This window comes from Nycticebus coucang, chromosome 8 (genome assembly GCF_027406575.1).
Source record: "Nycticebus coucang isolate mNycCou1 chromosome 8, mNycCou1.pri, whole genome shotgun sequence".
Taxonomy (NCBI): domain Eukaryota; kingdom Metazoa; phylum Chordata; class Mammalia; order Primates; family Lorisidae; genus Nycticebus; species Nycticebus coucang.
In genome coordinates, this window is record NC_069787.1 from 9570852 (window position 1) to 9585230 (window position 14379).

At 42.8% G+C, this 14379-nt stretch overlaps 1 protein-coding gene across 1 annotated transcript in view; it reads right to left on the minus strand.

Annotated features, from left to right (window-relative positions):
- The window catches only part of FANCD2 (FA complementation group D2), an 82919-nt gene extending 68587 nt beyond the window's left edge, over positions 1–14332 (minus strand). The window contains 10 exon segments of the mRNA XM_053598718.1: positions 1286–1373; positions 2566–2690; positions 4453–4531; positions 5577–5629; positions 6939–6999; positions 7720–7823; positions 7991–8058; positions 9183–9323; positions 10842–10938; positions 14153–14332. Coding sequence (XP_053454693.1) covers positions 1286–1373; positions 2566–2690; positions 4453–4531; positions 5577–5629; positions 6939–6999; positions 7720–7823; positions 7991–8058; positions 9183–9323; positions 10842–10905 — 783 coding nt within the window. The 5' untranslated portion in view covers positions 10906–10938; positions 14153–14332.
- Between the last annotated feature and the right edge of the window lie 47 nt (positions 14333–14379).

Here is a 14379-nt window from a genome sequence, read left to right on the forward strand (position 1 = left end):
AAGCAAAAAAAAAAAAAAAAACCTTAAATAATTTCATGTCAGTACTTCAACCTGACACTAACTTGTTAGGTTAAAAAAAAAAAAAATTACTTCTCTCTCAGTTCTCCCGCTTCTAATTTAGGAAAAGGCTCCTTTTACTTTTCCCCAAATTATAATCTTTCATTTGTTAACACCCCAGCTTACAGAAAAACAGACAGATGATAAATGTATAGCGATGTTGTTATCTTACATTTTGGAGCCTGAATTCTCAACCAGCCACAAGAAGATAGGTATCATCCTCTTTTTATATAGAAAGGATCACATAATATAAAAAAGTGTTATTTCTATGGGGAAATATGTAATTAACATGTAGGTAATAGAGAAGATTTCCACTACAACTTATTGCTTAAAAACAGACCTAAAAATCTCTCATTGTGTAACACCTAAAACTCACTGAAAAGATGAAAAAGGTATTGAATGTCATTCAGTATAGTTTAAAAATGAAATTTTGGGGTGGCATCCACAACACAATGGTACAGCACCAGCCACACGTACCGAGGGTTACGGGTTCGACCCCGGCCTGGGCCAGCTAAACAGCAATGATAACTGGAACAAAAAAAAAAAATAATAGCCATGGGTGGCGCCTGTGGCTCAAGGAGTAGGGCGCCGGTCCCACATGCCAGAGGTGGCGGGTTCAAACCTAGCCCCGGCCAAAAACAAACAAACAAAAAAATAGCCAGGTATTGTGGCGGGCACCTGTAGTCTCAGCTACTTGGGAGGCTGAGGCAAGAGAATCACCTAAACCCAGGAGTTAGAGGTTACTGTGAGCTGTGATACCACAGCACTCTACTGAGGGCGATAAAGCAAGACTCTGTCTCAAAAAAAAAAAAAAGAAAAGAAAAAAATGTTCATTACCAATGATTTCTTCTGGCTCAGTGCCCGTAGCACAGTGGTTATGGTGACAGCCATATACACCAAGGGTGGTGGGTTCGAACCCAGCCTGGGCCAGCTAAATAGCAATGATAACTGGAACAAAAATAAAATAGCTGGGCGTTGTGGTGGGCGCCTGTAGGCCCAGCTACTTGGGAGGCTGAGACAAGAGAATCGTTTAAGCCCAAGAGTTGCAGGTTTCTGTGAGCTACGAAGCCATGGCACTCTACTAAGGGTGATGTAGTGAGAGTCTGTCTCAAAACAAAACAAATAAAAAAAAAAAAAAATTGATTTCTTCCAAGGCAATGACTGACTGACATTGGTCCCAAGAGGTCAAAAAGCTGGCTCTGGTTCTGGAAAACATAATTTTTCCTACCTGAGACAGGAGGTTCAGGTCAAGTCTGAGGGAGGAAAGGACATCCAGGATTGGGACAGTGAGTGAAGTATTCTCCGTTAGCAGGTCACTGTGAATGGTTGAAAAAGAAAAATGATGTACCAGCTTGAACAGAGCTGAGCAGATAATGACTTAAGAAAATCACTCAGAGTACAGGGAGAGAGGATGTACTTAGTTCCCATTAAGTTACTATTTATAGTCTATTTCACTGAAAACTTTTGTTTACAAAAAGTAATGCTGGGCCAAGGAAGGGGAAGGGAGGGGGGAGGTTAGAGTGGAGGGAAGGTAATGGGTTGGGCCACACCTACGGTGCATCTTAGAATGGGTACAGGGGACTTATTGAAGGCAGAATACAAATGTCTACATACAATAACTAAGAAAATGCCATGAAGGCTACGTTGAACAGTTTGATGAGAATATTTCAGATTGTATATGAAACCAGCACATTGTACCCCTTGATTGCACTAATGTACAGAGCTATGATTTAACAATTAAAAAAAAAAAAGTAATGCATGTGCATTATAAAAATTCAAACAACAGGCTTGGCGCCTGTGGCTTAAGTGACTAAGGCGCCAGCCACATACACCTGAGCTGGCGAGTTCGAATCCAGCCCGGGCTGCCAAACAACGACGGCTGCAACCAAAAAAATAGCTGGGCGTTATGGCAGGTGCCTGTCCACCCACTTGGGAGGCAGAGGCAAGAGAATCGCTTGAGCCCAGGAGTTGGAGGTTGCTGTAAGCTGTGATGCAACAGCACTCTATCCAGGGTGACAACTTGAGGCTGTCTCAAAAAAAAAAAAAAAAAAATTCAACAACAAAGTGGAAATAAGAAGCCTTCCTTCATAATACCCACTACCAAGAGACCACCACTATTCAGTAAAAGGGAGGAAAAACCCTAAAATAGTTAAAATGAGTTGTGACAAGTATGATAGACTATTTGAAGGGTGCTACAGGAGCAAACAGTAGTGAGAAAGACAGTGATGAGTTCTAAGAGAAGATAATACAAAGGACAAAACTGGCAAAGTGGGTGATACAGTGCTCTATCCAGAGCAAACAACCTGTCCAAAAGCATCAAGAAAAAAATCATTACTAGGGGTCGGGCGAGGTGGCTTAGAAAAACAAGTTAAATCCCATACCCTACTCACAGAAGATAGGTATCATCTTCTCTCTATACAAAGGACCACCTTACTAGTCTTTGCATACTGAAGTGATAAAGCTCTTATGGGGGAACCTTGCTTAGATGGTGACAAGGTGCTTATCTACCTGAGTTCTTTCCCCACATCAGCATGCTGGGAATCTCCTAAGATTTCAGGTAGGCTGGTGACAAAATCATGCTGCAGGTACTCTGGAGCAATACTGATCAGCTGCATAATCTTGGTGGTGAGGTCCTGCGCATAGAACATTGTTAGAATTGTACCACATTGCCTAGATCAGAGGAAGACTACCTACTCATAAAATGCAGAGCTGAAATTATTTTGTGTATAATATAATTGTGTACAGATTCAAGCTCAAATCCTAAATGCAGAGAGAAATGAACATTTTACATGATATAGGAAAAAATGTAGAGTGGATAATATATTTTCTAATAGATCTGTTACATAGATTAATTCTTTTAACATTAACAACTCTAAGGAATATTTTGTTTTGAAACAGAGTCTCATTCTGTTGTCCCAGGGTAGAGTGTCATGGCATCAGCCTAGCTCACAGCAACCTCAGATTCCACTCCAGGGTTCAAGTGATCCTCCTATCTCAGCCTCCTGAATAGCTGGGACCACAGGCACGTGCCAAAATGCCCAGCTAATTTTTCTATTTTTAGTAGAGATGGGGTCTTGCTCAGGCTGGTCTCAAACTCCTAAGCTCAAGGGGTCCTCCTGCCTCACCCTCCCACAGTGCTAGGACCATAGGAATGAGCTACAACACCCAGCCTACAAATTCTAAGGAATTTCTGTGACAATTCCTATTTTTTACATATGACTATATGGTTACTCAAAGATACAATTAAGTGGTAGGCCCCCAAATTCCAGTTCTAATGAGATTCCAAATCTTCTGTTCTTCCAAACGAAGATTTACCCTTAGAATATCTACCAAAAATTACAAAAATGATTTTAAAAACTCCTAAAAAGAGGCCAACTATTGTGGCTCATGCTTGTACTCCCAGCAGATCTGGAAGGCCAAGGTGGTGGATTGCCTGAGTCACAGGTTCAAGACCAGCCTGAACCAGAGTGAGACCCTGTCTCTAAAAAATAGTCAGGCATTTTAGGAATGAAGGAAAATTCATTTTTGAGCCATTCCTTTGTCCATTTTTGAGCCATTCCTTTGTCAATTCTACAAAATTGCATGTAACTTTATAAATATTAAAAAAAAAAAAAAAATAGGGCGGCGCCTGTGGCTCAGTTGGTAGGGGAGCCAGCCCTGTATACGGAGGGTGGCGGCTTCAAACCCGGCCCCAGCCAAACTGCAGCAAAAAAATAGCCGGGGGTTGTGGTGGGAGCCTGTAGTCCCAGCTACTCGGGAGGCTGAGGCAAGAGAATCGCTTAATCCCAGGAGATGGAGGTTGCTGTGAGCAGTGGGATGCCATGGTTCTCTACCGAAGGTGACAAAGTGAAACTCCGTCTCTACTAAAAAAACAACAACAACAAAAAAAAACAGCCAGGCATTGTGGTGGGCACCTGTAGTCCCAGAAGGCTGAGGCAAGAGAATTGCTTAACACCAAGAGTTTGAGGTTGCTGTGAGCTATTACGCTACAGCACTCTACAGAGGGTGACAAAGTGAGATTCTGTCTCAATTAAAAAAGAATAAATAAATAAGTAAATATACAAATAAGGGCAGGTGCAGTGGCTCATGCCTATAATTCTAGCACTCTGGGAGGCGGAGGTGGGTGGGTCTCCTGAATTCAGAAGTTTGAGACCAGCCTGAGGTAGAGCAAGACCCTGTCTCTAAAACTAGCCAGACATTGTAGTGGGCACCTATAGTCCCAGCTACTTGAGAGACTGAGGCAAAAGGATCTTTTAGCCCAGGAGTTTGAAGTTTCTATTAGTTATGACACCATGGCACTCTTCCGAGGGTGAACACGTGAGACTCTGTCTCAGAAAATAAATACATAAATAAATACAATTAAAGAAATATAATAGATAAAATCCCAAATGCTACCTTGCCATCCACAACTTTGTCAAGCCATTTTAATTGACTGATAATGAGCCGAGGCATGTTGATTCCATCACTGTTCATCCTGAAATGTTACAAAGAAAAGACAAGGATCTTGGCTTGGAGCTCATAGCACAGTGGTTACGGCACCAGCCACATGAACTGAGGCCAGCGGGTTCAAACCCAGCCAGGGCCAACTAAACAACAATGACAACTACAAGAAAAAAAATAGCCGGGAATTGTGGCAGGCGCCTGTAGTCCCAGTTACCTGGGAGGCTGAGGCAAGAGACTCGCTTAAACCCAAGAGTTTGAGGTTGCTGTGAGCTGTGACACCACAGCACTCTACCAAGGGTGACGTAGTGAAACTCTGTCTCAAAATAAATAAATAAATAAATAAAATAAAATATAAAATATATTTTTGAGGCTCGGCACCTGCAGCTCAGCAGCTAGGGCACCAGCCATGTACATGGGAGCTGGCAGGTTCGAATCCAGCCCAGGCCTGCCAAACAACAATGACAACTACAACCAAAAAATAGCTGGACGTTGTAGTGGGCACCTGTAGTCCCAGCTACTCAGGAGGCTGAGGCAAGAGAATTGTCTAAGCCCACAGCACTCTACCGAGGGTGATAAAGTAAGACTATCTCAAAAAAAAAAAAAAAAAGTATATATATAATTTAAAATAATCTTAATTATGTTTATGAAGTCATAAAAATAGAAAAAATTTCTGGCAGCACCCATACCTCAGTCGGCAGGGCGCTGGCCACATACACCAAGGGTGGCAGTTTCAAACCTGGCCCCAGCCAAATAGCTACATGTTGTGGCAGGCGCCTGTAGTCCCAGCTACTTTGGAGGCTGAGACAAAAGAATCACATAAGCCCAAGAGTTTGAGGTTGTTGTGAGCTGTGATGCCACAGTACTCTACCCAGGGCGACATAGTGAGATTCCGTCTCAAAAAAAGAAAAAAAAAAAAAATAAAATAAAATTTTAAAGATACCCTAGTAAAATTTTAGTAGTAATTTAAGAATCTGGCATCTTGATAAATATGACCTTCAGAGAAAAATGATAATTCACAGTAACCTTTTCAGAGAAAAACATAAGTACTTTGAGGATTCCAGAATAACTTCACTTACTTTATAAAAAGAAATTCTGGCAACTTCTCAAATAAGGTTTTGATAATGGCAGGCTAAAAAAGAAGATACATGGCATTAGGAGATGATCTCAAACACACAACTGGAATAAAATTTAGCCAGAATTCTCCCACCCACCAGACCTGAGAGGAAAGATATTGCTAAAATTGACATCCTTTTATTATAGAAGTGTCCAGAGGAATACTTGGCTATATCTTTTTTTTTTCCCCCTGACTTGGCTATATCTTGAATATAATCTGCTGGAAGACAAAGACTTCTCTGTCTTTGAAAAAAACCTGAAAATTTGGCTCAGCGCCTGGAGATCAGTGAGTAGGGCACTGGCCACATACACTGAGACAAGCAGTTCAAGCCCAGCCCAGGCCTGCTAAACAAAAACGACACCGGCAACCAAAAAAATAGCCAGGCTGTCACATCCCACTCCTGACACCACTTGCCAGGGCCCAGGACTGGCCAGGTCTCAGGCCTGGCTTAACTAAGTACCGGACACAGACCGCTAAATTACCTTGCTTGGGTCTCTTAGGTGCCTGAGGGCTATCTACTTTAGCTGGAAAGAGAAAGAGAGTGTCTTAGAGAAAGTAAAGCAGTCTTTTTAGAAAGATAGATCTTGGACGTTAGCAGAGCTTAGTGATCTTCAACAGAAAGACGCCACGCTGGCGTTCTGCAGGCAGAAGAGGAGACAGAGTCAGAGTAAGCACATTCTGTGATAGAATGTGCATGTTCCTGACTGCCTTCTCCTCTAGCCTAATATAAGGCTGATCTCGCGCCTCCCACCACCACAGGTGTGGAGACTGAAAAATCACCACTGCTCTCATCTCACGAGCTCTCATGCTTGTTAGGAGAACTAAATCCCTCTCCATGCCCTTTCCACCAAGGTGTTCCATTATTGAGCTATATCAGGTATTTCTTATAACTCTCACTCCTCCTAGCCATAGGCTATATGGGCTGCTACACCGGATGTTGCGGCGGGCACCTGTAGTCCCAGCTACTCATGAGGCTGAGGCAAGAGAATCGCTTAAGCCCAAGAATTGGAGGTTGCTGTGAGCTTTGATGCCACAACACTCTACTGAGGATGACATAGGAAGACTCTATGTCTCAAAAGAAAGAAACAGGAATCAGATGCTGAGGAAATAAATGGGACTCCCAGATGTATTGACCTAATCAGCATAGACCAAAAACACAGATATTACCCTACCAGATTCATATCAGCAACAGAGCTATAGTAAGCTGCTACAACCCCAAATTCTGCCATTAACCCTACTTTCCTCTATGTTCCAGCCATTTATACTTGAGCATATACCACAAATTAAATCTATTAAATATTCACAGAAACAGTGACAGTCTTACCTGTAATATGTCAATCCCCAGAAGCAGTTTGATAAGGCTCTTAGAGTAAGATGTGCCCATGCTGTAAAAAAGAGATTAAATTTTAACCTGGATGGAAGTGGAAGACATTATTCTTAGTAAAGCATCACAAGAATGGAGAAGCATGAATCCTATGTACTCAATCTTGATATGAGGACAATTAATGACAATTAAGGTTATGGGGGGGGGAAGCAGAAAGAGGGATGGAGGGAGGGGGGTGGGGCCTTAGTGTGTGTAAAATAGAATAAAAAAAAAAAGAGATTAAATTTGTTTTCTATTTTGCTTTCCTTCTTTTAACGTTTTCTTCATAAAATTACGTAGTATCTAAACAGAAACTATCCTATTAGACAAGAAATATTGAACATAAGCAGATAGCTCTTAGCAAGAGAGGTGAAGATTTGAAACTATCAACACAAGTGAAACACGTTCTAGAAAACACTCTGGTTCTTAGCCACACAAAAATGAAAAAATTTCATAAGATTTAAATTGTGGAAAAGAGACCTAAAAATCAAAAATAAAAATTCTAAAATATTAAATAAAGTCAAAAGAAAATTTAAATCTTTTACATATATACCAAGAATTGTAAAGTAAAAATCAGACTAGCTGATTATTTTAAAAAGTTCTTCATATGTAGACATGTTTATTAAAGTCCTCTCTGCTCTCAAAAAAAAAAAAAAATCTAAAATATTGCATTCTTCTCCTCACTCCCCAACACAGCACAACAGACAGAATTTCAGCAACGTTTCATGTCTCCTCTCCACACCTGGCTTCCTCATCCTGCAGACGTTCACAGGACAAAAGGCAGTTCCTGAAATTGTCTTGATCCTCAATGTAAGACTCCAGGCCGCTAACAAATTCTTGTATTATCTTAATAAAAAAATTAAAAAAAAAAAAAAAAGACAAGGGAAAAATAAGATTTTTAGTTTAATATTTGCTGTCAGTTAACCAAAAATCATTCTAGCCCATTCAACTTTATGCCAGTGTTTTCCAGAGACTGCTGGCAGACGAAAAAATACCAGGGAAAAAATACATACTTTGGGATAAGAAGAATGTTTCCTCAGGGTCTGAAAGAGCTTCTTTTGAAAAACTATTTGATCCACAGCTATGAGAAAAAAAGAAGAGCGGGTCATCATTTTTCTGTCATAGTTTTCCTTCCTTAAAGACCTAAGTTTCTTGTCTAATGAAACCAATAAAAATATCTGCAACCTAATTTCAGAGCCAAATCTAAATCTAAATCTAAAGGCAGGGCACAGTGCTTCATACATATAATCCTATCACTCTGGGAGACCAAGGCAGGAAGATCAGCCTGAGGAAGAGCGAGACCTGTCTCTACTAAAATACAAAAATTATCCAGGCATTTCGGCTGGTGGATGGATTCCCAGCTACTTGGGAGACCGAGGCAGAAGGGTTGCTTGAACCAAGGAGTCTGAGGTTGCTGTGAACTAGGTTAACACCACAGCACTCTAAGCCTGGGGCAACAGAACGAGACTGTCTCAAAAAAAAAAAAAAAAAAAAATCCACAGTAAAACATTTAGCTTTGATAGAAAATAGCCACTAAGTGTTCTAAAAAAACTCCTGCTATAACGTAGGACAGAATAATCAGCGCCCCCAAAACAGAACCTTATATGGCTTTATAAATTTTCTTCTGGGCCAGGCACAATGATTCATGTCTGTTATCCCAACAGACATCTCTAGGAGGCTGTGGCAAAAGGATCACTTGGGGACAGAAGTTCAAGCCCATCCTGGGCAATAAAGCAAGACACCATCTCTACAAAAAATAAGAGAAACTAGCCAGGTGTGGCACGCCTACACTCGTAAGTACTCAGGAGCCGGAAGTGGGAGAACTGCTTTAGCGCAGGAGTTTGAGACTACAGTGAACTGTAATTGTGCCACTGCACTCTAGCCTGGGCAACAGAACAAGATCGTGTCTCCTTAAAAAAAATTTTTTTCTGAAGTTATTCTGATACAGGTCTAATTTCTTTCTGGGTTTTAATTTATTTTCATAAGAAAACATAAAAGAATACTAGCATAGAACATTTTTTCCTAAAAAAGTACTTTACTTAACATATGTTAACCAGGACCAAAGACTATAACAATAGTCTCTAAAAAGCAATTTTGTCTTTGTCAAAAAACAGATGGTCCCCCATTTCTAATTCACTGCCTATATGGGAAATCCATGATTCAGTCCTAAGTCCTTTCACTAAACTCCAAGATTTAAAATATTACCCAGTTGATTCTGACTCTCTCCAGTTTTAAGAATAACTCCTGATGTCTTAAGAAGCTTTACAAAGACATTGTCATTTTCTTCATCTTCATTGGGAACATGAGATTTCTTTGTCTTTTTGGAAAGTGGCTGCATCCTGGGATCTGAAAATACAGAAAATTTTCAATAATGTAAAAAATAATAAAGCAAAGATTAGAATGTAAAACCAGGAATAATAACCTTGGGAGGAAAACTGACGTGTTAAGAATTGGTACTAAGGGCTGCGCCTGTGGCTCAGTCGGTAAGGCGCTGGCCCCACATACCGAGGGTGGCGGGTTCAAACCCGGCCCCGGCTGAACTGCAACCAAAAAATAGCTGGACATGGTGGCGGGCTCCTGTCGTCCCAGCTACTCGGGAGGCTGAGGCAAGAGAATCGCTTAAGCCCAGGAGTTGGAAGTTGCTGTGAGCTGTGTGATGCCATGGTACTCTACCCCGAAGGGCATAAAGTGACACTCTGTCTCTACAAAAAAAAAAAAGAATTGGTACTAAAATTGATGCTGTGGTGAAATAAACTATGTTTTTTTTTTTTAGAGACAGAGTCTCACTTTATCACCCTTGGTAGAGTGCTATGACATCACAGCTCACAGCAACCTGCAACTCCTGGGCTTAGGCGATTCTCCTGCCTCAGCCTCCCGAGTAGCTGGGATTACAGGCGCCCGCCACAACGCCCGGCTATTTTTTTGTTGTTGTTGCAGTTTGGCCGGGGCTAGGCTTGAACCCGCCACCCTCGGTATATGGGGCCGGCGCCCTGCTCACTGAGCCACAGGCGCCGCCCAGAAATAACTTTTTTTTTTTGAGACAGAGTCTCACTAGGTCACCCTTAGTAGGGTGCCATGATGTCACTGCTCACAGTAACCTAAAACTCTTGGGCTTTAGCCATTCTCTTGCCTCCTGAGTAGCTGGGACTACAGGCGCCTGCCACAACGCCTGGCTATTTTCTTCTTGCAGTTGTCATTGTTGTTTAGCAGGCCCGGGCCAGGCTTGAACCCGCCAGCCTCAGTGCATGTGGCTGGCACTGTAACCACTGGGCTACGGGCGGCCGGCGAGCCAGAAATAACTCTTTTATGAACAAGTTCGAACTGCTTTAATATAGGAAATGAGTATAAGTGAAAAGGACTATCAACTCTTCTCTTTGAAACTCCTTAGTGTCTTTGTTGACCTTAATCTCATGGACAGCGTCTGTACTGCTTCTTTACCTCTGATGTGCTTGCTTTGGTATGTCTTTTCTTTATACATCACTATCATAGCATTTATTTATTCTGGACCGTACATTTTTTTTCTCATCTAAGATCGTAGAGAACAGATCATAATTTTTTTTAAGAGGTGTTTTAAAGAATAGGGACTATGTCTTATCTTTTTGTCTTAGCATCTGATGATGCAGAATACTAATTCCTCTCATGAATGTGGAGACTGAGGCTTAGAAGCTATGGGCATGCCCAAAGTCATATGTGGAATTCGTGACAGATACTCAATCCCAAATCTCCTGGTACTAGACTCTGTGTACTCTATCCATTTGGCCTTGAAGACTCTCAGCACTTGAAAAGTAGAACTTTACATCTCTTTAAGTGCCTTACACATTTGCTACAGTAAATAAACTAACAAATGACTCAATACACACTTACTAGAGGCATTTTCCAGCAGGCTCTCTTTATCCTCAGATTTTGACAATCTTCTCTTGGAAACCATTTTGACCAAAGTCTTTTGCACACAAATTACTTCCTAGAGCAAAATTGGAGAATAGAAGTTACCTTCTAGAAGCTAAGTACTGAAGTTAAAGCTATAGCTCAAAGAAACTGCACTATCCAAAACCACAGGTGTACTAGTCTTCATACTAATGCTATCTAAACCCAGGTACTGAGTAAATTTCAACCCCTATAATTAGCCAATACTCTCTCATCTAGCCCCACTCTACCTTTTTTTTTTGAAACAGAGTCTCACTTTGTCATCCTTGGTAGAGTACCGTGGCGTCATAGCTCACAGCAACCTCAAACCCCTGGGCTTAAGCAATTCTCTTGCCTCAGCATCACAAATAGCTGGGACTACGGGCGCCTGCCACATGCCCAGTTATTTTATTTTATTTCTTTATTTTTTTTTTTGGTTTTTGGCCGGGGCTAGGTTTGAACCCGCCACCTCCGGCATATGGGACCGGCGCCCTACTCCTTAAGCCACAGGCGCCGCCCTATTTTATTTCTTTTTGAGACAGTTTCACTTTTCCACCCCCGGTAGAGTGCTGTGGCGTCATAACTCACAGCAACCTCAAACTCTTGGGCTCAAGCAATTCTCTTGCCTCAGCCTCCCAAGCAGCTACAGGTGCCTGCCACACTGCCTGGCTATTTTTTAGAGACGAGGTCTCACTCTGGCTCACACTGGTCTCGAACCTGTAAATTCAGGCAATTCACCTGCTTTGGCCTCTCAAGTGCTGGGATTATAATCGTGAGCCGCCACCTTGCCTGACTCTACCTGTCTTTTAAATAATTAAGTTCTTTGGTGGCGCCTGTAGCTCAAGCGGCTAAGGTGCCAGCCACATACACTAGAGCTGGTGGGTTTGAATCGAGCCTGGAGGCCTACCAAACAATGACAACTACAACCAAAAAATAGCCGGGCGTTGTGGCGGGCACCCGTAGTCCCAGCTACTTGGGAGGCTGAGGCAAGAGAATCACTTAAGCCCAGGAGTTGGAGGTTGCTGTGAGCTGTGACGCCATGGCACTCTACCCAGCGTGATAGCTTGAGGCTCTGTCTCAAAAAAAAAAAAAAAAAAAAATTCTTTATGTTAGGGACTGTGCTAGGTGCTGGGGTTATAGTTGTGAAGGAGACAGATGTGATCTCTGTCCTTAGGGAGTTTATATTATAGTAACAAATAGTTAATTTATTTAACTACAGTTGTGTAAGTGCTATAAAAGTACAGGGTGCTCTGAGGACTTACAAGATTTAGTCTAATGGACAGTGGGGGTAGTAAAGAAAGCAGGGACAATTTTTTTTTTTGAGACAGAGTCTCACTTTGTCACCCTCACTAGAGTGCTATGGCATGAAAGTTCACAGCAACCTCACTCTTGAGCTCAAGCAGTCCTCTTGTCTCAGCCTTCCAAGTAGCTGGGACTACAGATGCAGCCGTAACACCTGACTAGGTTTTTCTATTTTGAGAGACAACGTCTGCCTCTGGCTCAGGCTGGTCTCCAACTCTGAGCTCAAGCAGTCCACCCATCTTGGCCTCCCAGAGGACTAAGATTACAAGTGAAAGGTACTGTGCCCAGCCAGCAGGGACAATCTCCCAGAGAAAGTGACTGGAAAGTTGAATCAGACCAGCAGTTCTCAACCTGGGGGTTGTGACCCACAAAAACTGTATTAAAGGGCCACGGCATTAGGAAGGTTGAGAACCACTGAATTAGATAATAATTAGTAGAAGCGGTATGAGAAGAGTAGTGTAGGCAGAGAAAAACTCACAATGAAACAGAAGGGAAATTGGAGAGTTAAAAGTGAGACTACAGAAGTAGATGACCTGAACCACATAACCTTCAAGTTTATCTTGTAAACAGAACGTTCCTGTTCTCAGTGCCTTTGCACGAAAGTGTTCTCTTCATCTGAAATGCATTATCTGCCTGGAAATTTCTGCTCATCCTTAAAGAGTCAGTCAAATGTCATCTTCCTTGAAAAGGAACTCCCTAAGGGAGTTTGCTACTCCAGCTTTCCTGCTCCACAGAGATAATTTATGAACCCACACCACATTGCACTAGAGTTAGACCATGGGGCTTCTCAAGAGCAGGAATAGAGCCCCATTTATCTCAGCGTCCCTAGTGCACGGCACAATTTCCAGAATAAAGAAAATTTCTGAGACTATTCACTGAGATTGGCTGTCAGGGAAGGATAAAATACCAATAGCTAGAAAACTGTTTTACGTACTTTATACTTAATAATTCATTTATTTCTGAGAAAACTTTTTGAAGTAGGTACCATTGTTGTTCTCACAATCAGTGACCAATTCTAACTCAGGCAGTCCGGCTCCAGAACCTGAACACTTTACCACCTGTACTTAATTATAATAAAGACTGCTAACGGTGGCTCTGGTCTCTAATCCTAGCACCCTGGGAGGCCGAGGCTGTTGGACTGCCTGAGCTCAGGGTTTCAAGACCAACCTAAGCCACAGCGAGACCCCCGTCTCTAAAAACAGCCAAGCATTGTGGCCAGTGTCTGTAGTCCCAGCTACTTGAAAGGCTGAGGCAAGAGAATCATTTGAGCCCCAGAGTTTGAGGTTGCTGTGATCTGTGACGCCACAGCACTTTACAGAGGGCAACATAGTGAGACTCTGTCTCAAAAAAAATTAAGAAAAAAATAACTGCTAATAGTTGACGTTTACAACGGACGGGGCACTGTGCTGGGTTTTACTTATCCCTTGCCTTTTTTTTTTTGAGAGTCTCAGTCTCAGTCACTCTGGATTGAATGCCATGGCGTCACAGCTCACAGCAACCTCAGTCTCTTGGGCTCAAGCGATCCTCTCGCCTCAGCCTGCCAAGTAGCTGGGACTACAGGCCCCACCACAACGCCCAGCTAGTTTTACGATTTTTTTTTTGTTAGTAGAGACTGAGTCTCGCTCTTGCTCAGGCTGTTCTCGAACTCCTGGGCTCAGGCGATCTACTCCCCCTCGGCCTCCCAGAGTGCTAAGATTACAGGCGCGAGGCACTGCGTCTGGCCCCCTAGACTTGTTTAATACTTACAACTACTGTCAGCCATTTTGCAGAGGGAAAAACTAAGGCAAGTCTGGACAATCTCTCTGTAGGGAACCTGCCCCTAACACGTGCGATTCCATCTTGCTTCCAGCGAAGCCCAAAAGACAGGAGATGAAGCCTACGGCCTGGACTAAAAGGTCACAGAGAAGCAGGGAGTGAGAGCGCAGTAAAGCCCTCTTGTTTGGTCATGTTAACAACGTAGAGAGAAGTACCTCGGAGGGATTATCCCACACGATAGCGCAGAAGAAGCCAAGGTTCGGGGCACAGAACCCCAGAGTACAAGATGGGGGCTTCTGGCTCTAGCGACGGGGCTGCAGGGGCGCGCGGGCGCGGAGAGACGACCACCGCCGCTCCAGTAACCCGCACACAGCCGTCGCCGCCTCTAGCTTTAGGCTTTCCCGCCTAGAAATACGCGGTTCTGACGTCCGAGCGCCCCGCG